General features: G+C 45.0%; 1 protein-coding gene and 1 long non-coding RNA gene across 7 annotated transcripts in view; one reads left to right on the top strand and one right to left on the bottom strand.

The window, feature by feature from the left end:
* The window catches only part of LOC119969230, a 44274-nt gene extending 43818 nt beyond the window's left edge, over positions 1–456 (bottom strand). The window contains exon 1 of the long non-coding RNA XR_005461316.1: positions 315–456. This is a non-coding gene — a long non-coding RNA (uncharacterized LOC119969230). The remainder of the gene's footprint in view (positions 1–314) is intronic.
* LOC119969228 (rho GTPase-activating protein 6-like) overlaps positions 1–25133 on the top strand; it is a 782573-nt gene that overhangs the window by 515189 nt on the left and 242251 nt on the right. Inside the window, exon 1 of one of the 6 annotated variants that reach the window (XM_038802561.1) lies at positions 159–1060. The exons of 3 other annotated variants lie outside the window; for them this stretch is intronic. Coding sequence is in view for 1 of the 3 variants with exons in the window: in XM_038802559.1 (XP_038658487.1) it covers positions 788–796 (9 nt within the window). In the remaining 2 variants the exon portion in view is untranslated. Of the gene's footprint in view, positions 1–158; positions 1061–25133 lie in introns of those variants that run through there. 2 more of the 6 variants (XM_038802559.1, XM_038802560.1) reach the window with 2 other exon arrangements.

Consider the following 25133-nt stretch of genomic DNA (forward strand, 5'->3'; position numbering starts at 1 on the left):
CTGAATATCAATAACACTACAGGCAACTTTTGGATAATTCCGTTCCAACTTTGGAGGCTTTTATTTTGGCAGGGATGAAAGTTGGCAGCGTCTCTCAATTTGCATCGTCCCCTCCCTCCTCCCCCTGCTAAGCGCGAAATAAGTGCTCTTCCTGTTGTCAACATTCCCACTCAAGACATTTCGATGGACAACTCAACTGACACCAAGCAAACCTTCCTCGCGTCCCTGGACTGACGCTGCACTGCAGATCACTCTTAAAAGTGTTGAATATGGAAAGAGAGAGCGAGGTCTTTTATTTGACTACTTGCGCCTACCTTTAAAGGGAAGAGAATAACATCACCTCAGTGAATGTCCTGCCCTGTTGCTTGGAGAGATGTTACTCGATGCCTCCTCAGCCGTCCTCCGGAGTACTATTCCTAATAAGGAAACTTGCTGGAAATAACAGTCGAACTGAAAAAAAGCTTTTTTGGGGGGACAACAGTGTTCACTGGATTATTTTTTAAGTTTGCTAACTCCACAGAACTTGGAGAGACAGACAAGTTGTCATTAAAACAACAATATAGGGAGGGGGTGTGAGGTTGAGTTGACTTGTACATCTTGCCTGCGGTGTGGATGGAGCGGTTAACTATAATGAGAGAGAAGGTGGATTGAGCAGTTTTCTTTTGTGTGGCTGAAGCGACCGAGTGAGTTGAAGGCGGGCAACCCAGTTTTCCCTCTTGCTGGAGAGGCGCCGACGAAGTTTGATTGACACCAGCTGTGTGCGAGCTGCGAGCCGCCTTTCTCTTTAATGGGAGACGTGAGTTGAAGCGCCTGTCGCCTCGTTTCGCACCCTGGTCTGTCAAAGAGTCCGCCCAACACACATTGAACGGCGAGTTTGATGGGTGAGAGAGAGATAGAGCGCGCAGCCTGTCCATTGCCCGATGTTAACCATGCGTGTGTGATGTTTTCGGTCAGTATGTGCAAGGCTGCGCAGTGTTGAGACAAGTTTGTGTATTTGACTTCTCGGAGGCAGGAAGTATTCATCTGCTATCCATTCCAAGGACTGTTTTACATTGGGCGGGTAAGCATGAATGTTTACTGTAAGCAACCCGCAGTGCAGTGCGCTATTCGCCAAGAGAGCCACTTTTAAGTGGATAAACCTCTCTCCAGCTAAGCGGCTCCTAATCTATTTAAAGGATAGATACTTTTCGCAGTGTGTTCTTCATTGAGTTTTGCCTTTCTTGGGCTATGCGGGGTGCTGGCAACGTCTTAACTCTTTACAAATGGATGTATGCATGACGTTGTTGGAAATCCGTACCATTGTGTTGAAAATGGATATAAACACTGTCAACCACTTTGTTTCTTTTTTTAAAAAAAAGGCTGATCTGAGAAGCTTGAATTGCTGGAATTGGGTTTGGTGTTTTTTTTTAACTTTTAAAGGTAATTGGGTTGACCTGGATCACTCGGGTTGATACTGAAGCTTATTCGCCCTACCAGGAAATGCACTATTGTTTGGTCATGGCTTATTAGTCTTATAAATGCACCTTTCTCTGGCTCCTTATATTCACCTTGTTCTTCCTTCATTCCCATATATCCACCTTCCTCATTCGCTTTGTATACCGATAGAATTGCATATTTTCTTGACTTAACTGCATTGTTCGCTAGTGGTAACTTTTACATTTCAGGGCATCACCTGATGAAGGAGCTGTGCTCAGAAAGCTAGTGATTCCCAACAAACCTGTTGGACTTTAACCTCATGTTGTAAGGCTTCTTACTGTGCCCATCCCAGTCCACTGCTGGCATCTCCACATCATGACATTCAAGAGGGTTGGGCTTGTGGGTGAGGGGGAGGGCCTTGACAATAAGAGTTCTCAACTTATTGAAACTACTTAGTGGCTTGGATTCAATAATATGTCCCAGAGTTTCCATGCCAATATGTCTTCATGGATATGTATTGCATTTCATAGAATCATAAATCATAGAATTTACAGTGCAAAAGGAGGCCATTTGGCCCATAGAGTCTGCACCAGCCCTTGGAAAGAGCGTCCTACTTAAGCCCAAGCTTTCACACCAACCCTGTAACCCAGTAACCTGATCTAACCATTTGGATACTAAGGTACAATTTTATGTGAGCAATCCACCTAACCTGCACTTCTTTGGACCTGGGTGGAAACTGGAGCACCCAGAGGAAACCCACGCAGACATGAGGCGTAAGTGAAAACTCCACAGAGTCAGACACCCGAGGCCAGAATTGAACCTGGGACCCTGGAGCGGTGAGACAACAGAGCTAACCACTGGGCCACCATGCCGCCCACCAGTGTGGTCTGTAATGGCATGATAAGTGACCTGAAACCCATTGCTGCCGAACACTCCTTCGAACACAACTGATACTTTATTTTTTACAATAAAAGAATGAATGGAAATCATTTTAAAAAGGGAATTGGATATATACTTGAAAGGGAAGAATTGCAGGGCTATGGCATTAGTGAACAGGATGGGCTGAATGGTGTGCCAGTGATATCAGCTAATAGGGGTGCAGTAACAGATTTCCACATGATTTACATTTATGTTTGTATGATGGAAGGTTAGCCAGCAATTTTGCATGACAGTGATGTCACTAAGAAAACTAGTTCATCCAAATGGTGGTATTTAAATCTTCCAATTCTGGCAAAGTGATCATATTGAACACTTGGGTGTGGTATGATACAAATCATTAACTCTGCAGCAGTACAGGTTGACTCAATCTTTGAATAATGCTAGTGTCTTTTGCTTTTGCTTTCTCAAATTCATTGTCCTTATTTCTACATTTGTAGATTGATTTGTTTTGTAAGCCCATATACAGTTGAGACCCTTAGGGTTTCATCTTGCAGTCTCATATAGAACTTGGAAAGAAGTGAAAAGATAATATACTGACTTGCTACAATATTTGATGTATAAATTGACAATTGTGTCACAATCATTTTTAAAAATCAGAGTTATCGTTGTTAACTCTGATGCATTGTATGGTTCAGGGGTACCATTGAGATGATGCATTTTGTTTAACACCCAGCATTTCTCCCTGTGGGAGTCTGTTGTGTTCATTATATGGGAATGTGCATGAAATGTTTAGCTCCCCAGTGTTCAGCACACAAGTGAGTGCTTGGGCCATGATTAGTGTCATTTTGTTCTTGCCTTCTAACCCTTCATCTAAACTAATATGATCACGGCTAATAATATAGTTACTCAATAGATAACATTACAATATTCTGTTTGAGCTCTGGTATAATTGAATTATTTGATGGGATGTAAAATTATTTTTTTAAATCCCCACAGTAACGCTGTGAAGGAAAAAGTTACAGAATAAATGTAAATGTCACCACAGACCCAGAGGACCATAGGCTGCTCTCCCTTTTGAGAGCTGACAAGTGGTGATAGAACCTTAGGGACAGCACACCTCAGGTGAAGGGCAAGGTCATGAATAACCTCAGGCGGTAGGGGAATTGAAACAATACTGTTGGCGTACCTCTACATCACAAACCAGCCAATTGAGCTAACCAACCCACCTCTAATTAATAATCTTTATTGTCACAAGTCGGCTTACATATACACTGCAATGAAGTTACTGTGAAAAGCCCCTAGTCACGACATTCCGGCATCTGTTTGGGTACACGGAGGGAGAATTCAGAATGTCCAAATTGAATATCGCAGTGTGGGCTTGTTGCTAATAAATTACCTTTAATGGACAAAAGCAAGATTTTAAGGATGTGTTTTGTACACTTAGAAACAAAAATTGCCTTGATTTGCACCTGTTTCATATTCATTTAACCCCTGTTATTAAATTTTACTGACTTGAATAAATAAAAGTCAAATTGAAGCAATCTAGATTGTTAAGATGTATATTCCATCCAAAAAGTATTTTGTTCAAAGTAAACAGTTTTCACGAATAAAGCAGTGTTTTGATACCCTGGGTTGTATGAAGACACTGTACTCTCCTTTGACCTTCAGTGCCCAGCTTGAATGCAGCTCAGATCTTTGCGATTATAGGCCTGTTGAAGGCTATAAAGGTCGAACAAAAAGGCAATCTGTACCCATGTCAAATGGGTTACTCATTGGTCTGAGTATATAAGTAAAGTAAATGAACAGTTTGACATTAGAATGACAGGCAGTCCCACTAGGAGAACAAAGAACAAAGAAAATTACAGCGCAGGAACAGGCCCTTCGGCCCTCCCAGCCTGCGCCGATCCAGATCCTTTATCTAAACCTGTTGCCTATTTTCCAAGGTCTACTTCTCTCTGTTCCCCACCCGTTCATATATCTGTCCAGATGCATCTTAAATGATGCTATTGTGCCCGCCTCTACCACCTCCGCTGGCAAAGCGTTCCAGGCACCCACCACCCTCTGCGTAAAAGACTTTCCACGCACATCTCCCTTAAACTTTCCCCCTCTCACCTTGAAATCGTGACCCCTTGTAATTGACACCCCCACTCTTGGAAAAAGCTTGTTGCTATCCACCCTGTCCATACCTCTCATTATTTTGTAGACCTCAATCAGGTCTCCCCTCAACCTCCGTCTTTCCAATGAAAACAATCCTAATCTACTCAACCTTTCTTCATAGCTAGCACCCTCCATACCAAGCAACATCCTGGTGAACCTCCTCTGTACCCTCTCTAAAGCATCCACATTTTTCTGGTAATGTGGCGACCAGAACTGCACGCAGTATTCCAAATGTGGCCTAACCAAAGTCCGATACAACTGTAACATGACCTGCTGACTCTTGTACTTAATACCCCGTCCGATGAAGGCAAGCATGCTGTATGCCTTCTTGACCACTCTATCAACCTGCGTTGCCACCTTCAGGGTACAATGGACCTGAACTCCCAGACCTCTCTGTACATCAATTTTCCCCAGGACTCTTCCATTGACCATATAGTCTGCTCTTGAGTTAGATCTTCCAAAATGCATCACCTCGCATTTGCCTGGATTGAACTCCATCTGCCATTTATCTGCCCAACTCTCCAATCTATCTATATTTTGCTGTATTCTCTGACAGTCCGCATCGCTATCTGCAACTCCACCAATCTTAATATCATCTGCAAACTTGCTCATCGGACCACTTATACCTTTGTCCAGATCATTTATTTATATCAGAAACAACAGTGGTCCGAGCACGGACCCGTGTGGAACACCACTAGTCACCTTTCTCCATTTTGAGACACTCCCTTCCACCAACTGTTGCCCAGCCAGTTCTTTATCCATCTAGCTAGTACACCCTGAACCCCATACGACTTCACTTTTCCCATCAACCTGCCATGGGAAACTTTATCAAATGCTTTACTGAAGTCCATGTATATGACATCTATAGCCCTTCCCTCATCAATTAACTTTGTCAGGGATGTTTGTTCATGGCTATAGCAATGCATAAAATCGAAAAGCTTTTTAACGTTAGAAGCATGTTAGAAGACTTTTCTCAAATAATATTTTTTTATTTTGCTGCAGGTGCGCGATGTGAGTGTTAAAGAAAATAATAACTTTGGCTGTGAAAAGACAACATGTCATGCATTCAGGATTCCTGCATATTATTTGCATATCCTGCTTTTGAAACAACAACACAATTACCTGAGCTGCTTTTGAATGTTTGGGGACAGCTGGATTGGCTAATGGCTTTTAATTTTCCATTCCTACACTTTTTTCACTTGCGACCGGATTATTAAGCTATGACTGAACCAGTTGAATCTGAAGCATTGCAGTTTTTCTTAAAAAATCACTTTTACTCCACTTCACCAGCATTAAGCCTTCATCATCATCCAGCTCCATTCTTCCTTTCACCATCTGCAACTCATCCAATACCCTTCTATCTGTATCCCCTTCATCCTCAAGAGATGGCACAGTGGTTAGCACTGCTGCCTCACAATGCCAGGGACCTGGGTTCAATTCCGTCCTTGAGTAACTGTCTGTGTGGAGTTTGCACATTCTCCCCATGTCTGCGTGGGTTTCCTCCCACAGTCCAAAGATATGCAGGTTGAGTGTGGATATGGATCATAGGTACAGCATGTGATAAAAAAGGCAAATGGAATTATAGCATTTATTGCAAAAGGACTTCAGTATAAGTGAAATTGCAATTGTGTAGGGTGTTGGTGAGGCCGCATCTGGAGTATTGTGTCCAGTTTTGGTCTCCTTATTTGAGGAAGGATGTGGTGTTATTCAAGGCAGTTCAGAGGAGGTTCACCAAATTGATTCCGAGGATGAAGGTGTTGACTTATGAGGAGAGATTAAACAGTTTGGACTTCAACCTGCTGAAGTTTAGATGAAATTAGAGGAGATCAGATATTAAAAGGGATTGATAAAGTAAACGTCGACCAATCTAGAACGAGAGGTCACATATACAGTTTGAAAGGTGTATATTTAAAACTGAGATGAGGAAGAACAATTTCTCACAAGAGGGTGGTGAATTTGTGGAACTCGCTGCCCCATAGTGCAGTGGAGTCTATGCATCATTTAAAAAAATATATATATTTTTATTGAGTTTTTTGTGGTCTACAAAACAAGGATAAGCATGGACAAATAGTACGAGAGTGTGGATAAAGAAAAATATTTGCACGTACGTCAATCGATTTCAATTATTTACATGCATACATCGCTGTTCTTTTTCTTGCAAGTGGTGGTTACGATTTTGTGTTTTTTGTTCCCCATTAGTTTTTTGGCTCTGGCTGTTTTCCCCTGCTCCACCCCCTTTGATCGTTTATCTTCCCTTATTCCCTCATCTGTACTTGTACCCCGCTCCTGTTATGTTGGTGTGATACTGCTTCTCATGCTTCTTTTGTTGGGCATGGTTGGGTTCCAAGTCTCCCTGCCAACACCACCTTGCTGTGTCATGGCTATCCTCTCCTATTCTTTGACTTCTTGTGTTGGTTACAAACTCTTGGAACAACCAAGTGAATGGCTCCCATGTTTTGTAGACGCCCTCCTTCCACCCTCGGATGGATAGTTTAATTTTCTTAATTTCAAGAAATTCCGATAGGTCGAACAGCCAGTCTGTAGCTTTCGTTGGCGCTGCTGACTGCCAGGCAAGCAGGATTCTCCGGTGGGAGATTAGGGGGGCAAAGGCAAGGGTGTGCCCCCCCCCCCCCCCCCCCCCCCCCCCCCCCATGAAGAGATCTAGCTATTCTGATACCCCGAAGACTGGCACTTTTGGGCAAGGCCCCACCCTCATCTCTACCATCTTGGACATTGCCTTGAAGAAGGCTGTCCAAAACCCAACCAGTCTGGGGCAAGACCAGAACAAGGAGTGGTTGGCCGGCTCCTTGGCACCATTCGCATGTGTTCTCCACCTGCGGGAAGAACCTGCTCATTCGGGTTCTGATTAAGTGGACTCTGTGTACCACTTTTAGCTGCATTAGGCTTAGCCTTGTGCATGTGGAAGTGAAGTTGACTCTGCGTAATGCTTTGCTCCAAAATACCCACCCTATTTCAAATCTCATGCCCTCCTCCCACTTCTCCCTCGTCTCATCCAGTTGGGTGTTGGCCCTCCCTTAGCAGTGACCCATACATGTCACCACAGTTCTTTTTTCCTTGGATGTCTGCATCCAGCAGGTCCTCTAGCAGTGATTGTCGTTTCCTTTCTTAAGAAGTTTTTGATCTGTCGGTACCTTAGTTTGTTCCCCCTCCATCGGCTGGAACCTTGCTGGCAGTTCCTCAGCATTGTCAGTCTGTTGTTGGTGAGACCACACTTGGAATATTGTGTCCAGTTCTGGTCACCTCATTAAAGGAAGGATGTGGATGCTTTGGAGAGGGTACAGAGGAGATTTACCAGGATGCTGCCTGGATTGGAGGGCATGTCTTATGAAGAAAGGTTGAGGGAGCTCGGGCTTTTCTCAGTGCAGCGAAGAAGGCAGAGAGGTGACTTTGTAGAGATGTACAAGGTGATGAGAGGCATGGATAGAGTGGATATTCTGAGACTTTCTCCAGGGCAGAAATGGCTGTCATGAGGGGACATAATTTTAAGGTGATTGGAGGAAGGTATAGGGGAGATGTCAGAGGTAGGTTCTTTACACAGAGAGTGGTGGTTGCGTGGAATGCATGGAATGCACTGCCAGCAGAGGTGGTGGAGTCGGAGTCAGTAGGGACATTTAAGCTCTCTTGGACAGGCACATGGACAGCAGTAAATTGAAGGGGTGTAGGTTAGGTTGATCTTAGATTAGGATAAATGGTCGGCACAACATCGTGGGCTGAAGAGCCTGTACTGTGCTGTACTGTTTTATGTTCTATGTAACTAACTGTCAGTGCCCCCCCCCCCCCCCCCCCCCCTCCTGTCTCCATCTTTTGAAGATGGCATCTATAGTTTTTACATTACAAAAAAAGTCAATCGATGAATCAACATTATGTACTTGGGAGAAGAAGGAGTACTCCTTCTCCCTGGATCAACCACCATGGGTTCACTGCCCCCATCTGCTCCATGAATAAGCTGAAATATTTCACCATGTTGGAGATCTTTCCAGTTTTGGGGTTTGACCTGTCTGTTTGTGGGTCCTGTACATAATTAAAGGCTCTCCCCATGAACAGTTGGTGTGTGTCTATATCGAAGATTTCTGCCATGGTCTTCTTTACAAACTCCCTGTCGTCCCAGTTGAGAGCATACACGTTGACAAGGATGGTACCTTGTCCAGGACACCACTGACCATGGCGTACCATTCCCTGGGTCCGTAACCATCCTTGTTACAGTAAACACCGTCCTTTTATTTAACAGTATGACTCCCACCCTTGCTCTCGTCCTGTGGCAGGAATGGTAGGTCTCTCCCACCCAGCCCTTCCTTACCCGCAGTCGGTCCTCTCTCGGGTGCGTCTCTTGGAGGAATACCTTGCCAGCTTTCAAAATTTCCAGGTGGGTGAAGACACTGGATCTCTTCACTGGGCCATCAAGTGCCCTGACGTTGCAGGTGACTATGGTGATGGGGTGCTTTTGTGCTCCTGCGGGACAAACCATACTTACCTGGTGGGCCGCCCCTGCACTCTGCATTTCCCTTTGTTAGGGGGCCGTCCAAGATAACCGCGGGCACTGTTATCCCCATGAGGCCGGGTCACTGTGCTTCAGGGTTTCCCTTTGTCCAGGGGGCACCCAAAATGGCGGCCAAATGTGAGTACGCCATGTGGGTGAGCCCCTGCACTCCAGAATTTCTTTTTGTTCAGGGACTTTCCAAAGTGGTTGCTTGCAGTGCCATTTTGTTCCAAGTCGACATGTGTGGCCGGTTGTAGCCAGCCTAATGCGCTTCGTCGTTCTTTACCAGTTTCTCTTTGTGGTGCTTTCTCCATGTAGCTGATTTCCCCCCCTCCCTTTCTCCCTCCCCATAGTTGTCCCACTATTCCCGCTGTCTGCCCCCCCAATTGGCAGGTGCTTTCCCCTTGCGCGGCCTCCTGCACGCTTCTCCGTGCTACCGACTTCGATGGTGTGGTGGCTGCCTCCCCCACACGGGGCTAGTTGTGCATCCTTCCGTCTCCCTATCCCTAGCTTCTTGTCCGCCATTCCCCTCACCTTCTCCTACACTTTGCTGCAATCGTTCCTATCTTCCTCTCTCATCGTCAGAACGAGGCAGAGGCAGTACAATCCCGCGCAAAGTGGTCGCTATGGTGGTGGTTTACAGTTGGCAGTACAGAATGTAAAAATTAAACATTGAGTCTCCTCCTGTGAGTTCTTCATCGCTGCCCCTGCTGCCGCTTCTCTAGTCCCTTCTCCAAGACAAACTTGTCCACATACACGGGCTGTGAAGTGCTCCCTGCCTTGGAATGTGACCCAGAGGTTGGTTGGTTACAGCATCCTAAACCTTGCGCGTTTTTGTAGAGTGTGGCCTTCCCCTATTAAATTCGGCCTGGTGCTTGGGCAGGTCTGCTCCATTGTCCTGAATCCGAATCAAGTGGCCTTCCTAGTTACAGTTTTTTGTTTGCCTCGCCCAGCGTTGGATTCATTCCCGGTACTGGTACCGGTGTATTTTGGCGATTATCACCCTCGACCGTTCCCCGGCTTTGGGCGAAGTGACCGATGCGCTCTTGTCAATTTCTGGTGGGCTGGGGAAGCTATCCCTTCCCACCAGGTTGCCCAGCATTTGGGCCACATAGTCTGCGGGGCTCGTACCTTCGATCACCTCCAGTAGGCCCACCGTTCATAGGTTTTGATTACTCAATCGGTTCACCTGGTCCTCGTTTTTTTCCTCTTTGTCCTGCGTCTTGCCAACTCCTCCAGGGCAATGATCCGGTCGCCCTGGTCAGACGCATCTATTTCCAGCTCCTTGATCGTTTCCTCCTGTGCTTCTAGCCGCCTCTCCGCCTTATCCAGGGCCACCTGCATGGTCACCAGAGCTTTGTCAACTGCACCCTTCACCGCAGCTTGAATGTCCGACTTCATCTCTTCCCAATGCTCTCTCAATTCTCTTGAGCGAAACATCCTCCAACCACCCCTGGGGGGGGGGGGGGGGGGGTTCTTGTGTTGGGGATCGGTCCCTCTCGCTCTGGTGAAGCCTGGGTTTCATCACCTCGTGTGTCGGCCGGCTCGGTTGTTTGCTTACCCAGGCTTTTTCCGCGCCTGGTTTCCACACGTCCTCTGGAGTGGCTGCTATTTAGCGTTTTTCCTTTCTCGTGGTGTTTTGATAGTGATTTATTTTGGAGTTAGTGGGTGTTTTTGAGGCAAAAAAAACCTGTTTATCAGATTTGTGGGAGGAGAGCCACCTGATGTGCGACTTTGCAGCACATCCCCGTCATCGGACGTCTCCGAATCTCTGAATCTTTAAATGGTTTCAAGAAGGTGATAGATATGTTTTGAATTTCTAAAAAAAGGGTTAAAATGGGTTAAAGAGAAATGGGGAGGTGGATTTGAGACCAGGAAGAGATCAGCCATGGTCTGATTGAAGGCGGAACAGGTTTGAAAGGCTAAATTGCGTACTTCTGTTCCGTCTGATTGAAGGCGGAACAGGTTCAAAGGGCAAAACTGTCTACTTTTTTGAATCCTATGTTACAGGGATAGGACCGAGGGAAGTGGGTCGCGGTAGGTTTCTCTTTCAGAGGTTCAGTGCAGACTTGATGGGCCGAATGGCTTCCTTCTGCACTGTGAAATTCTATGATTCTGAATCACCTCTTAACCTCGTTCTCTCACTAGCATTCCTTTCTCCTGTGTATCAACATTCAATTCCGATCCATAAATCCTCTGGACCCCCACTTTGATTTGGAAACCTCTTCCACCTTTCATCCCCTCCCATCCTCTGTCTTGTCTCCACGCTTTGGAACTCCTTGATTAAACCCTTTAATATCTGTATAGTTTCCTCCACATGTATCATCTGTGCTTATCATGGCAACTATTTATATCAGCCAAATGGTGCTAGCCATTTGCCATTTCCCTGAAATCAATTACAAAGAGGTTATTTATTAAACGCCGTTCAAAATGCAGCTGTAATGCAAAGATATTTACGGTGGTGTATTTACCCCATCATCCAGCCTGTCTGAGAATTAATGCCAGGCAAGTTAATGCCCAAAGTCTCTATTTTCCCACTGCCTCATGTAATTGTTAAAGTTGTTGGAGACTGCTTCTGCACTGTAAATTCTATGAAAAGCAATTGGTTTTGCTGTCTAATGTGTACTGCAGACAAAGGACAGCAGAGTAGCATAGTGGTTAGCACTGTGGCTTCACAGCGCCAGGGTCACAGGTTCGATTCCCTGCTGGGTCACTCTCTGCGCGGAGTCTGCATGTTCTCCCCTGTATCTGTCGGGTGCTCAGGTTTCCTCCCACAGTCCACAGATGTGCATGTTGGGTGGATTGGCCATGATAAATTGTCCTTTGTGTCAAAAAGGTTTGGAGGCTTATTGGGTTCGGGGGATAGGGTGGAAGTGAGGGCCTAAGTGGGTTGGTGCAGACTCGATGGGCTGAATGGCCTCCTTCTGCACTGTATGTTCAATGCTCCATGTTCTAAATCCTGTTAACATGAATGCTCAATGTACCCTTTTTGGAGTGCGCAAGTGCTTACTGTCTGTGCAATTTGATGGCCATGCATGTGTGCTAACTTAATGAAGCTAAATTGTGCACGGCCAGAATCTGGCCTTTCTGGTCCCTGCAAGACCAAAAAGATAACCAGAAACACTGTACCTGCGACACGTGGTGGAAACCTTGCCTCTTTCCCATCATTGAAAGCTTCAAAATCATTGTCTTTGTCCAAGCTTGATCTCTCCCATAATTTCGCAGTGCCCATTTCCCATGTATTTTCTCACCTATAATGCTTTTGGGTACCAGGCTATATGTTAAAGGAGTTAATATAGATCCTAGATGTTGTTTTCATTGAACAAGCCATAGTTATACAATTATGAAGCCTGGTTGCCCCCGAGTACAATTTGGATAATTAACTTTGCCTTAATGGGTAATTATTTCCCCAATGGGTAGTCTTCTTAAAAGTTATGTCTTCAAAGTCTGAGCACTGTCTGGAACATTTATTCTGATTATGCACCATTCATTACATTTATTGGGGTCCACATAACATACATTTGTGCTTTATGACAGGAATGCATCACAGTGTTGAAGATTAAATACATTGAGAGCACTAAAATGTTTAATTGCAGTCCTGAGATTTGTATACAAATAGCTCATTTTCCCTTTTGGGAAAAACATTGCTATTTATTGGGACAGCTTGAGATTCCGTACTCTAGATGATGAACATATGGAAACATTTCTGAGACATGACTAGTATTTTCATTACCAACCGCACACCCAAGTTTTGAAAGTGAATAAGGTTAGTAGGTGTCCCAGAGTGTCCTCGGCTCTCGTTTATGCCTCCAAGGAGCTGGTATTGCACACAAGCAGGTACACCCTGGTACCTCTCCTCGGCTGTTTAGCTAAACTAGGTGAGGAGATCATCCACTTGGTTTGATGTAGATGGAGGACATCACCCCTAAGTCCTATAGAATCCCTACAATGTAGAAGGAGGCCATTTGGCCCATCAGCTCTCCACCAACCCTTGGGAAGAGTGCCCTACCTAGGCCCATGCCCCACCCTATCCCCGTAACCCCACCTAACCTTTTGGACACGAAGGGGCAATTTAGCGTGGCCAATCCACCAAACCTGTACATCTTTGGACTGTGGGAGGAAACGGGAGCACCCAAGGCAACCCATGCAGACAAGGGTAGAATGTGCAATCTCCACACAGACAGTCACCCATGGTGGGAATTGAACCCAGGTCTCTGGCGCTGTGAAACAGTAGTGCTAACCACTATGCCACCGTGCTGCTCTTTCTGTGGTGCCTGAAACTGGAAGAAGCCGATAACCTTTGCAAAAGGGGCAATGGCTGTAAAATTGCTTGCCAGCAAGATGTGTGAAACGACAAAGTGGAAAAGATTGGGACCATTAGGTGTATCATCGCTTGGTTAGCAATAAAACCCATTTGCAAAAATTCTGTTGCTTACATTTGAAGCAACTGGTGCAGCATTTACTTCCAATCCTTGAAAAGAAGAATGAGCCTGAGGAGTCACTAATTAAGTTTCAACTTTTAGAATTATTCAAAAGATTCTGTTTGAGTTTGTGTTCATAAAGTAATTTGAACCTTGATGACTTTGGCTTAAAAGCATTTCCAAGCATCGCTTGCTCTAACATTCCAAAATCTGTGCAATCCATAAATTCTGTCTTTTTTTCCAAAACTTGTCTTTAACTAGTTTTTCTCCTCCCCAGCAGATGAACCCCTACTCTACTGAAGCATTGATTCCTTGCAAGTTCCACAGGTGCTGGTCATCTTTGGTGCCTCAGTCGATTCGCTGGTGTCCAGAAAAATATTTATCGCTCGACCAATATCACTAAAACAGGTTGTCTGGCCATTATCACATTGCTCTTTGTGAGCTCCTGCTACATGAAAATTATCTCCTACATACCAATACTGATTGCACTTTACAGCTAATCAAGCTTGTTCTGTGAAGATCTTTGAGAATCCTGAGGTTGTGCGAGGTACTTCATAATGCCAGTCATCCATACGCACTTGGATTTGATTTGTTTATTGTCACGTGTACCGAGGTACAGTGAAAAGTATTTTTCTGCGAGCAGCTCAAACAGATCATTTAGTACATGAAAATATGATAAAAAGAAAATACATAATAGGGCAACACAAGGTCCACAATGTAAATACATAGACACCAGGTGAAGCATACAGGAGTGTAGTATTAATCAGGTCACTCCATAAGAGAGTGTAGAACTTTTGTTCATTATGTAGAGATGCCGGTGTTGGACTGGGGTGGGCACAGTAAGAAGTATTAGAACACCAGGTGAAAGTCCAACAGGTTTATTTGGAATCACTAGATTTTGGAGCGCAGCGCCATCATCACGCGAGTGACCAAAAAAAACTGTTGGACGGTATATTAATAACTTAGACAAATAGACAGAAGACAATGTATCCAATCTTGCTGATGATATCAAGTTAGGCGGAATATAAGTTTGCTGAAAAAGTGGGCAGAAAGGTGACCGTTGCAGTATAAAGTGGGGAAGTGTGAGGTTGTTCACTTCAGCCACGAAAATAGAAATGCAGAATATTTTTAAGAGGTGTGAAGCTTATAGGTCTTTGAGACATATGGGTGCCTTTGAACAAAGGACACAAAGTTAACATGCAGGTAAGGCAAATGGAATGTTTGGCCTTGTTGCAAGGCAATTAGAGTTCAAGAATAAGGAAGCCTTGCAATAATTGTACAGGACATTGGTGACACTACAGCTCGAATACTGTATGCAGTTTTAGTCTAATTTAAGGAAGGATATACATGTAATGGTGATTGTTGTCTTATGATGAGAGGCTGAGTAATTGGCCCTATCTTCTCTGGTGTTTAGAAAATGAACGGTGATCCCATTGAAACATACAAAGGTTCTAAAGGGGCTTGACAGGGTTGACACTGAGGTTATTTTCCCTGGCAGGGAAATCTAGTGGGGCACAACCACAGGATAAAGTGTTGATCATTTAGGTGTTCGGACCCCTGTATGAAAATCCCAACAAGTTGCAATTTCTAAGATGGTGAGAGAAGACTACTGAACCACCAAAAGGTATCTTTTATGTGAAAACAAACTTTAATTTAAACACCGAATCAATCACATTAGCAACACAGTAATAGCTTTCCAATTAATTGTTAAAACAGTTCTTAAATAAAAAGGAAAAAAAAAAACTTTAACTATCTATCTATACCAGCCACTATCTATTCCAATTAAACAACTCAATAAAGTTCAAATGCCACTTATAAATAAAGTTAACAATCAGGGTTACTTGCGCTTCTCTGTGCAAACTTTGGAGAGAGGTCCTCCCAGGGACAACCTGAAAATCCTTCTGTCCTGTCGGACTGTAGCAAACTTCTGTTTAGCTTAAAATCTTACAGCAGACTGCAAAACTACAGCCAGACCTGTCTCTTCCCATTAGTTATATCATCCGTATGCCAAGCATAATGCTTTCTCCAGTCTTGTCCCATGACCTGCTTGGCTAGGACTAAACACAATCCCTCAAATTTTCTGCACCCCAAGGAACCTCCTAAACTAAAACAACGTTCAGTGGCATGCTGGAGTAATGGTTAGCACTGCTGTCTCATGGTGTTGAGGGCCCCATTTTGGCTCCGGGTCACTATCTGTGTGGAGTTTGCATATTCTCCCCTTGTCTGCATGGGTCTTGCCCCCACAACCCAAAGATATGCAGGGTAGGTGGATTAGCCATGCTAAATTGCCTCTTAAATGGAAAAAAAAATCAAACAAATGTTCCATTAGCCTTCTCTGTAAACAAATAAATGGTCAAGATCAATGATTACCACACCATTATGACTCCTTAATTACAGCTTTCACAGACAAAGGATTTTTAATAACATGACTGCAATAAAATATAGGCCAGAATTCTCTGCCGTTGGGATTCTCTTTTCTTGCTGGCAATGCGGGGTGGCTTCAATGAGCAATCCATTGACAAATGGCAGGAAGAGAGAATCTCGCCACCAAGGAACAACATGCCGCTGAGAAACATGTGGCTGAGGGACAGGAGAATCCAGCCCATAATGTATAACAATATCCCTACGTTCATCACATAGGCCGGAGTGAGGAGAAATTTGTTCACTCAAAGGGTTGTGAATCTTTGGAATTCACTACCCCAGAGGGTTGTGGATGCTTCATGATTAAATATATTTAAGGTTTAGTTAGGCCGATTTTACTTCCCTTGAGAAATCCAGGAGTCTGGGGAGTTAATTTAGAAGATCAGCTGTAATCATCTTGATTGGCGGAGCAGGTGAGACAGGTCAGTTGATCTACTGCTGCTTTGATTTTATATTCCAATCTGCACTTTGGTTTGAAAGCATCACAGGAAAAGCTGGGTTAGTTCATTGTCCAACCCTAATTACCCTTGGAGTCACTCTGTGTCTTGCTTTCATGAACTGTTACTCTTCTTGCGATGAAGGTGCTGCTGTGTCAGGAGTCCTAGGACTTTTACTCTGGGTGCAGCTTCCCTTATTTTCCAACCTCCCACCCTTCTGTGCTGGAGACCAATCAGCAAGTTGTGATAATTTTTTTTCAAATGTCTGTTTCCACGATTTACAGTGGGTGAATAAGGAATCGTTGGTTAGTTCAGCATTTATTCCCCATCCCTAGTTGCCCTTCAGAAGGTGAATTGCCTCTTGAACCACTGGAGCCATTGAGGTGTAGGTACACCCACTGTGCTGTTAGGGAGGGAGTTCCAGGATATTGCCCCAGCAACAGTGAAGGAGTGGCGATATATGGTGAGTAACTTGGAGGGGAACCACCCGGTGGTGGCGTTCCAAGGTACCTGCTGATCTTGTCCTTCTCGATGGTAGTGGTCGTGGGTTTGGAAGGTGTTATCTAAGGAACCTTGGTGAGTTACTGCAGTGCATATTGTGGTGCGACTGTTTGTTGGTGATGGAGGGTTTGAATGGATGTGGAAGGAGGAGCAATCAAGCGGGCTGCTTTGTCCTGGATGGTGTCAAGCTTCTTTTGTTGTTGGAGGTGCACTCATTCAGGCAAGTGCAGAGTATTACATTACATTCCTGATTTGTGCCTTTTAGATGGTGGACAGGCTTTGTGGGGTCAGGAGGTAGATTACTCACCATAGGATTCCTAGCCTTTGACCTGCTCTGGTAGCCACAGCATTAACGTGGCAAGTCCAGTTCAGTTTCTGATCAATGGTAACCCCCAGGATGTTGATTGTGGGAGATTCAGTGATGGTAATGCCATTGAATGTCAAGGGGCAGTGGTTAGATCTCTCTTGTAGGAGATGGGCGTTGTCTGGCACTTGTGTGGCATGTATGTTACATGCCAGCCCAAGCCTGGATATTGTCCAGGTCTTGCTGAATTTGGACATGGACTGCTCTAGTATCTGAGGAGTTGCGAATGCTGCTGAACATTGTGCAGTTATCTGAAATATCCCCACTTCCGACCTTATGATGGAAAGGAGGTCATTGATGAAGCAGCTGAAGATGGCTGGGCATAGGAAACTACCCTGAGGAACTCCTGCAGTGATGTCCTGGAGTTGTGATTAACCTCCCAACCACCACAACCATCTTCCTTTTGTGCCAGGTATAACTCCAACCAGTGGAGAGTTTACCACCGTTAACTTCAGTTTAGCTAGGGCTCCTTGATGCCATACCCGGTCAAATGCTGCCTTGATGTCAAGAGCAGTCACTCTCGCCTCACCTCTGGAATTCAGATCTTTGTCCATGTTTGAACCAAGGCTATAATGAGGTCAGGAGCTGAGTGACCCTGTCGGAACCCAAATTGAGTGTCCATGAGCAGGTTATTTCAGAGTAAATGCCGCTTGATAGCACTGTTGAAGACTACTTCCATCACTTTGCTGGTGATGGAGAGTAGACTGATAGGGCGGTAATTGGCTGGGTTGGATTTGTCCAGTTTCTTTTGTACCGGAGACACTTGAGCAATTTTCCACATTGCCGGATGGATGACCGCGTTGTAGCAGTCCTGGAACAGCTTGGCTAGGGGTGCAGCAAGTTCTGGAGCACAAGTCTTCAGTACTCTTGCCGGGATATTATCAGGGCCCTTTGCAGTATCCAGTGCCTTCAGCCATTTCCTCCTGGAGTGAATCGAATTGGCAGAAGACTGACATCTGTGATGCTGGGGACCTCCAGAGGAGACTGAGAGGGATCATTCACTTGGCATTTCTGGCTGAAGATTGTTGCGAATGCCTCAGCCTTGTTTTTTTGCACATACATGCTGGGCTCTTCCCTCAGAGACGATAGAGATATTTGTGGACACTCCTCGTCCACTGAGTTGTCTAATTGTCCACCACCGTTCATGGCTGAATGTGGCGAGACTACAGAGCTTAGATCTGATGCATTTGTTGTGGAATCTCTTAGTTCTGCCTATTACTTGCTGCTTATGCTGTTTGGCACACAAGTCCTGTGTTCTCGCTTCACCAGGTCAACATCACATTTTTTGGTATGTCTGATGTTGCTTCTGGCCTGCTGTCCTGCACTCTTCATTGAACCAGGGTTGATCCCCTGGCTTGGTGGTAATGGTAGAGTGGGGGATATGCCAAGCCATGAGGTTGCAGATAGTGGATGAATACAGCTCTGCTGCCCACAGCGCCTCATGGATGCTCAGTCTTGAATTGTTTGAAATCGATCCATTTAGCACGGAGGTAGTGCCACACAACGTGATGGAGGGTATCCTCAATGTGAAGATGGGACTTGTCTCCACAAGGATCTACCGATACTATGCATCTGCAGAAGACAGATTGGTGAGGATGTGGTTTAGTATGTTTTTCCCTCACCACCTGCTGCAGTCCCAGCCAAGCAGCTATGTCCTTTGGGACCTGGCCAGCTCGATCTGTGGTGCTACAGCCAAGCCACTCTTGGTGATGGACATTGAAGTCCCCGACACACAGCATATTCTGTGCCTTGCCACCCTCAACACCAAGTGGTGTTCAACATGGAGGAGTACTGATTCATCAGCTGATGGTGGCCGGTGCATGGTAATCAGCAGAAGGCTTCCTTGCCCATGTTTAACTTGAAGCCATGAGGCTTGATAGGGTCCAGAGTTGATGTTGATGACTCCCAGGGCAACTCCCTCCCGACTGTATACCACTGTGTCACCACCTCTGCTGGATCTGTCCTGCCGGTGAGACAGGACGTACCCAGGAATGTTGATAGTGGTGTCTGGGACATTGTCTATCAGGTATGATTCTGTGAGTTGTGAGTAAGACTGTCAGGCTGTTGCTTAACTAGTCTGTGAGACAGCTCTCCCAACTTTGACACAAGCCCCTGATGTTAGTAAGGAAGGAATTTTCAGATTAGAAGGGTGTGTTTGCCATTGTCGTTTCCGATGCCGGGTGGTCCATCCGGTTACATTACCTTTTTTGTTTTCGTAGCAGTTGAAATTCCATCACCTGCTTTGGTGGGATTCAACCTGGGTCCCCAGATCATTATCCTGGGTCTCTGGATTACTAGTCCAACGACAATACCACTATGCCACTGCCTCCCCTATGCGGGAAGTGTGTCCAGCTGCAGCTCATGTTAGACCGCATGACTGCTCTGGAGCTGCGGATGGACTCACTTTGGAGCATCCGCAATGCTGAGGAGGTCGTGGATAGCACGTTGGTCACAAAGCAGATTAGGATTGGTGTTGGAGACAGGGAATGGGTGACCAAAAGGCAGAGAAAGAGCAGGAAGGAAGTGCAGGTGCCCCCTGCGGTCATCTCCCTCCAAAACAGGTATACTGTTTTGGATACTGTTGGGGAAGATGACTCATCAGGGGAAGGCAGTAGTAGCCAGGCTCATGGCACCATGGCTGGCTCTGCTGCACAGAAGGGCGGGAAGAAGACTGGCAGGGATATAGTCATAGGGGATTCAATCGTAAGGGGAGTAGACAGGCGTTTTTGTGGTCGAAAACGAGACCCCCGAAAGGTATGTTGCTTCCTGGGTGCACGGGTCAGGGATGTCTCAGATCGGCTGCAGGCCATAGTGAAGGGGGAGGATGAACAGCCAGTTGTCGTGGTGCATGTAGGCACCAACGATATAGGTAAAAAATGGGATGAGGTCTTACAATCAGAATTTAGGGAGTTAGGAGATAAATTAAAAAGTAGGACCTCAAAGGTAGTAATCTCAGAATTGTTACCAGTGCGATGAGACAGTCAGAGTAGAAATTCAAGAACAGTCAGAATGAATACGTGGCTTGAGAGATGGTGCAGGAGGGAGGGGGTTCAGATATTTGGGACATTGGAACTGGTTCTGGAGGCGGTGGGACCATTACAAATCGGATGGTCTACACCTGGGCAGGACTGGAACCAATGTCCTAGGGGGTGATTTTGCTAACACTGGTGAGGTTTTAAACTAATATGGCAAGGGGATGGGAACCAGATTAGGAAATTAGAGGTCAGTAAAGAGGCAGCAACTAAAGCCAGTAATGTACTAGATAATAAACTTATTGTGACTAAGAGGAAGAGTAGACAGGGAAGAGATGATGAACGCAAAGGGACAGGTGGTCTGAGGTGCATTTGTTTTAATGCAAGAAGTGTAGCAGGTAAGGCAGATGAATTTAGGGCTTGGATTAGTACCTAGGAATATGATGTTATTGGTATTACTGAGACTTGGTTGAGGGAAGGGCAAGATTGGCAACTAAATATCCCAGGATGCTTCAGGCGGGATAGAGAGGGAGGTAAAAGGGGTGGAGGAGTTGCATTACTGGTCAGAGATGATATCACAGCTGTGATTAAGGAGGGCACTCTGGAGGATTCAAGCACTGAGGCAATATGGGTAGAGCTGAGAAATAGGAAGGATGCAGTAACATTGTTGGGACTTTACTACAGGCCTCCCAAAAGCGAGCATGAAGTTGAGGTACAAATATGTAGACAGATTATAGAAAAATGCAGGAGCAATAGGGTGGTCGTGATGGGAGATTTAAACTTCCCCAACATTGAATGGGACTCATGTAGTGTTGGAGGCGTAGATGGAGCAGAATTTGTAAGGGTCATCCAGGAGAGTTTTCTAGAGCAGTATGTAAATAGGGGCTGGTTTAGCTCGCTCAGCTAAATCGCTGGCTTTTAAAGCAGACCAAGCAGGCCAGCAGCACAGTTCGATTCCCGTAACAGCCTCCCTGGACAGGCGGCGGAATGTGGCGACTAGGGGCTTTTCACAGTAACTTCATTGAAGCCTACTCGTGACAATAAGCGATTTTCATTTTTCAAATAGTCCAACTCGGGAAGGGGCCAAACTGGACCTGGTATTGGGGAATGATTCCGGCCAGGTGGTTAAAGTTTCAGTTGGTGATTACTTTGGGAATAGCGATCACAATTCCGTAAGTTTTAGAATACTCATGGACAAAAACGAGAGTGGTCCTAAAGGAAGAGTGCTAAATTGGAGAACGGTCAAGTATAACAAAATTCGGCAGGAGCTAGGGAATGTGGATTGGGAGCAGCTGTTCAAGGATAAATCCACATTAGAAATGTGGGGGTCTTTTAAATACGTTGATTAGAGTGCAGAACAGAAATGTTCCTGTGAAAATGAGGGATAGAAATGGCAAGATTAGGGAACCATGGATGACGGGTGGAATTGTGAGACTAGCTAAAATGAAAAAGGAAGCATACATGAGATCTAGGCGATTTAAAACTGATGAAGCTTTGGAGGAATATCGGGAAAGTAGGACAAATCTCAAACGCGCAATAAAGAGGGCTAAAAGGGGACATGAAATATCTTTGGCTAACGGTTAAGGAAAATCCCAAAGCCTTTTATTCGTATATAAGGAGCAAGGGGGTAACTAGAGAAAGGACTTGTCCACTCAAAGACAAAAGAGGGAATTTATGCGTGGAGTCAGAGGAAATGGGTGAGATTCTTAATGAGTACTTTGCATCGGTATTCACCAAGGAGAGGGACATGATGGATATTGAGGTTAGGGATGGATGTTTAAATACTCTCGGTCAAGTCGGCATAAGGAAGGTGGAAGTTTTGGGTATTCTAAAAGGCATTAAGGTGGACAAGTCACCAGGTCCAGATGGAATCTATCCCAGGTTACTGAGGGAAGCGAGGGACGAAATAGCTTGGGCTTTAACAGATATCTTTGCAGCTTCCTTGAGCATGGGTGAGGTCCCAGAGGACTGGAAGATTGATAATGTTGTCCCTTTGTTTAAGAAGGGTAGCAGGGATAATCCAGGGAATTATAGACCTGTGAGCTTGACGTCAATGGTAGGCAAACTGTTGGAAAAGATAATGAGGGATAGGATCTATTCACATTTGGATGAAAATAGACTTCTAAGTGATAGGTAGCATGGTTTTGTGCAGGGAAGGTCATGTCTTACAAACCTAATAGAATTTTTTGAGGAAGTGACAAAGTTAATTGATGAGGGAAGGGCTGTAGATGTCATATACATGGACTTCAGTAAGGCGTTTGATAAGGTTCGCCATGGTAGGCTGATGGAGAAAGTGAAGTTGCATGGGGTTCAGGGTGTACTAGCTAGATGGATAAAGAACTGGCTGGGCAACAGTTGGTGGAAGGAAGTGTCTCAAAATGGAGAAGTGTGACTAATGGTGTTCCACAGGGATCCGTGCTCGGACCACTGTTGTTTGTGATATACATAAATGATCTGGACGAAGGTATAGGTGGTCTGATTCGCAAATTTGCAGATGGTACTAAGATTGGTGGAGTTGCAGATAGCGGGGGGCAGAGAATACAGCAAAATGTAGATATATTGGAGAGTTGGGTAGAGAAATGGCAGATGGAGTTCAATCCAGGCAAATGCAAGGTGATGCATTTTGGAAGATCTAATTCAAGAGCGGACTATACGGTCAATGGAAGAGTCCTGGGGAAAATTGATGTTCAGAGAGATCTGGGAGTTCAGGTCCATTGTACTCTGAAGATGGCAATGCAGGTCGATAGAGTGGTCAAGAAGGCATACAGCATGCTTGCCTTTGTTGGACGGGGTATGAGTACAAGAGTCGGCTGGTCATGTTACAGTTGTATAGGACATTGGTTAGGTCACATTTGGAATACTGCGTGCAGTTCTGGTTGCCACATTACCAGAAGGATTTGGATGCTTTAGAGAAGGTGCAGAGGAGGTTCACCAGGATGTTGCCTGGTATGGAGGGTGCTAGCTATGAAGAAAAGTTGAGTAGATTAGGATTGTCTTCGTTGGAAAGACGGAGGTTGAGGGGGGCACCTGATTGAGGTCTACAAAATTGAGATGTATGGACAGGGTGGATAGCAACAAGCTTTTTCCGAGAGTGGGGTTGTCAATTACAAGGGGTCACGATTTCAAGGTGAGAGGGGGAAAGTGTAAGGGAGATGTGCGTGGAAAGTTTTTTACGCAGAGGGTGGTGGGTGCCTGGAACACTTTGCCAGCGGAGGTGGTAGAGGCGGGCACGATAGCATCACTTAAGATGCATCTTCTAGACAGATATATGAACGGGCGGGGAACAGAGGGAAGTAGATCCTTGGAAAATAGGCGACAGGTTTAGATAAAGGATCTAGATCGGCGCAGGCTGGGAGGGCCGAAGCCGGAGAATGGAACTTTCTGTCACGTGGAATAGTTGAGATTTAGTATATTTGCATATGTAGGGAATGGAATCCTAAATAGCGATATAGTATAGGAAGGATGAAGGAATGGAACGAGATGCTGGTGGAATGAGTTGTCGTAGGATTAGAGAAACCTCATATGTTGCATAAGTACCGGCATAGATCTGCTATGTAATAATTCTTTCTACAAGTGTTGTGTTCTATGTCAGCAACAAATTCTGGCTTGTGGATGGTTTGGCTAAACACCTTCTCCAGCATGTGATTTATAAACTTCAACGATAGCAAATAAACTGCAAAATTAACTTGTGTAGTCCCTGTTACTAACTGAGCAGAACAAAAACAATTGAGAGGGATGCAACAATGGCAGTACATCATTCAATGCATCAAAAGTATACATTCTTGTTTGCATGCTACTTGTTTACAAATCGGACAATAACATCCTTTTTAATGAGCATATAATGACCTACTGAGCCAAACTTAGCGTATGGAGATTTTGCGGTTTTATTTGGAATACAAGGGGAAGAGAGTGATGATCTTTGCTGTGCCAGAATCCGATGTATGTGCTGCCAGCAATTTGTGAACGGTAAAATTCCTATATTCCTAATAATTCCAACATTTGCAAACATTTTGTTTTGCCTCCTGTGGGGTGGGCTCCCTGAGACACATGACTAATATGGCTGAAAGACAACTTCTCTCAACATCCTGTTAGCAAAAACCTAATGACCAGTGAGAAACTCTCTTGTTGGCCAGCTTTGCAAATATTTCATAATTGAAATCCCTTAAGTTTGAAAAGCACTTTTAACTTTTATAAAAGTTAGTTTGTTGATTGTTGGTAAATACTATATACCATACAACCACAGAAATGAAATCAGAGTGCTGGTAATTATTTATTTATATAACACAGAAACAGAGAAAATAGGAACAGGAGGAGGCCATAAGACATAGAAGCAGAGGTAGGCCACTCGGCCCATCGTGTCAGCTCCATCATTCAGTCATGGCTGATATTTTTCTCAACCCCACAACCCCTGATCCCCTTATTAATCAAGAACCTATCTATCTCTATCTCAAAGACACCCAGTAATTTGGCCTTCTGTGGCAAAGAGTTCCACAGATTCACCACCCTCTGGTTGAAGAAATTCCTCCTCATCTCTGTTTCAAAGGATTGTCCCTTTAGTCTGAGATTGTGTCCTCTGCTTCTAGTTTTTCCTACAAGTGGAAACATCCTCTCCACGTCCACTCTATCCAGGCCTTGTAGTATCTTGTAAGTTTCAATAAGATCCCTCCTAATCCTTCTAAATTACAACAAATACAGACCCAGAGTCCTCGACCATTCCTCATACGACAAGCTCTTCATTGCAGGGATCATTCTTGTGAACCTCCTCTGGATCTTGTCCAAGGCCAGCATATTTTTCCTTAGATACGGGGCCCAAAACTGCTCACAATACTCCAAATGGGGCCTGACTAGAGCCTTATACGGCCTCCAAAGTACATCCGTAGTCTTGTATCCTAGCCCTCTTGACATGAATGCTAACATTGCATTTGTCTTCCTAACTGCTGACTGAACCAGCACGTTAACCTTAAGAGCATCGTGAACAAGCTCTCCCAAGACCCTTTGTGCTTCTGATTTTATAAGCATTTCCACATTTAGAAACTAGGCCCTTTGAGCCTGCTCCGCCATTCATTA

This window comes from Scyliorhinus canicula, chromosome 7 (genome assembly GCF_902713615.1).
Source record: "Scyliorhinus canicula chromosome 7, sScyCan1.1, whole genome shotgun sequence".
Taxonomy (NCBI): Eukaryota; Metazoa; Chordata; class Chondrichthyes; order Carcharhiniformes; family Scyliorhinidae; genus Scyliorhinus; species Scyliorhinus canicula.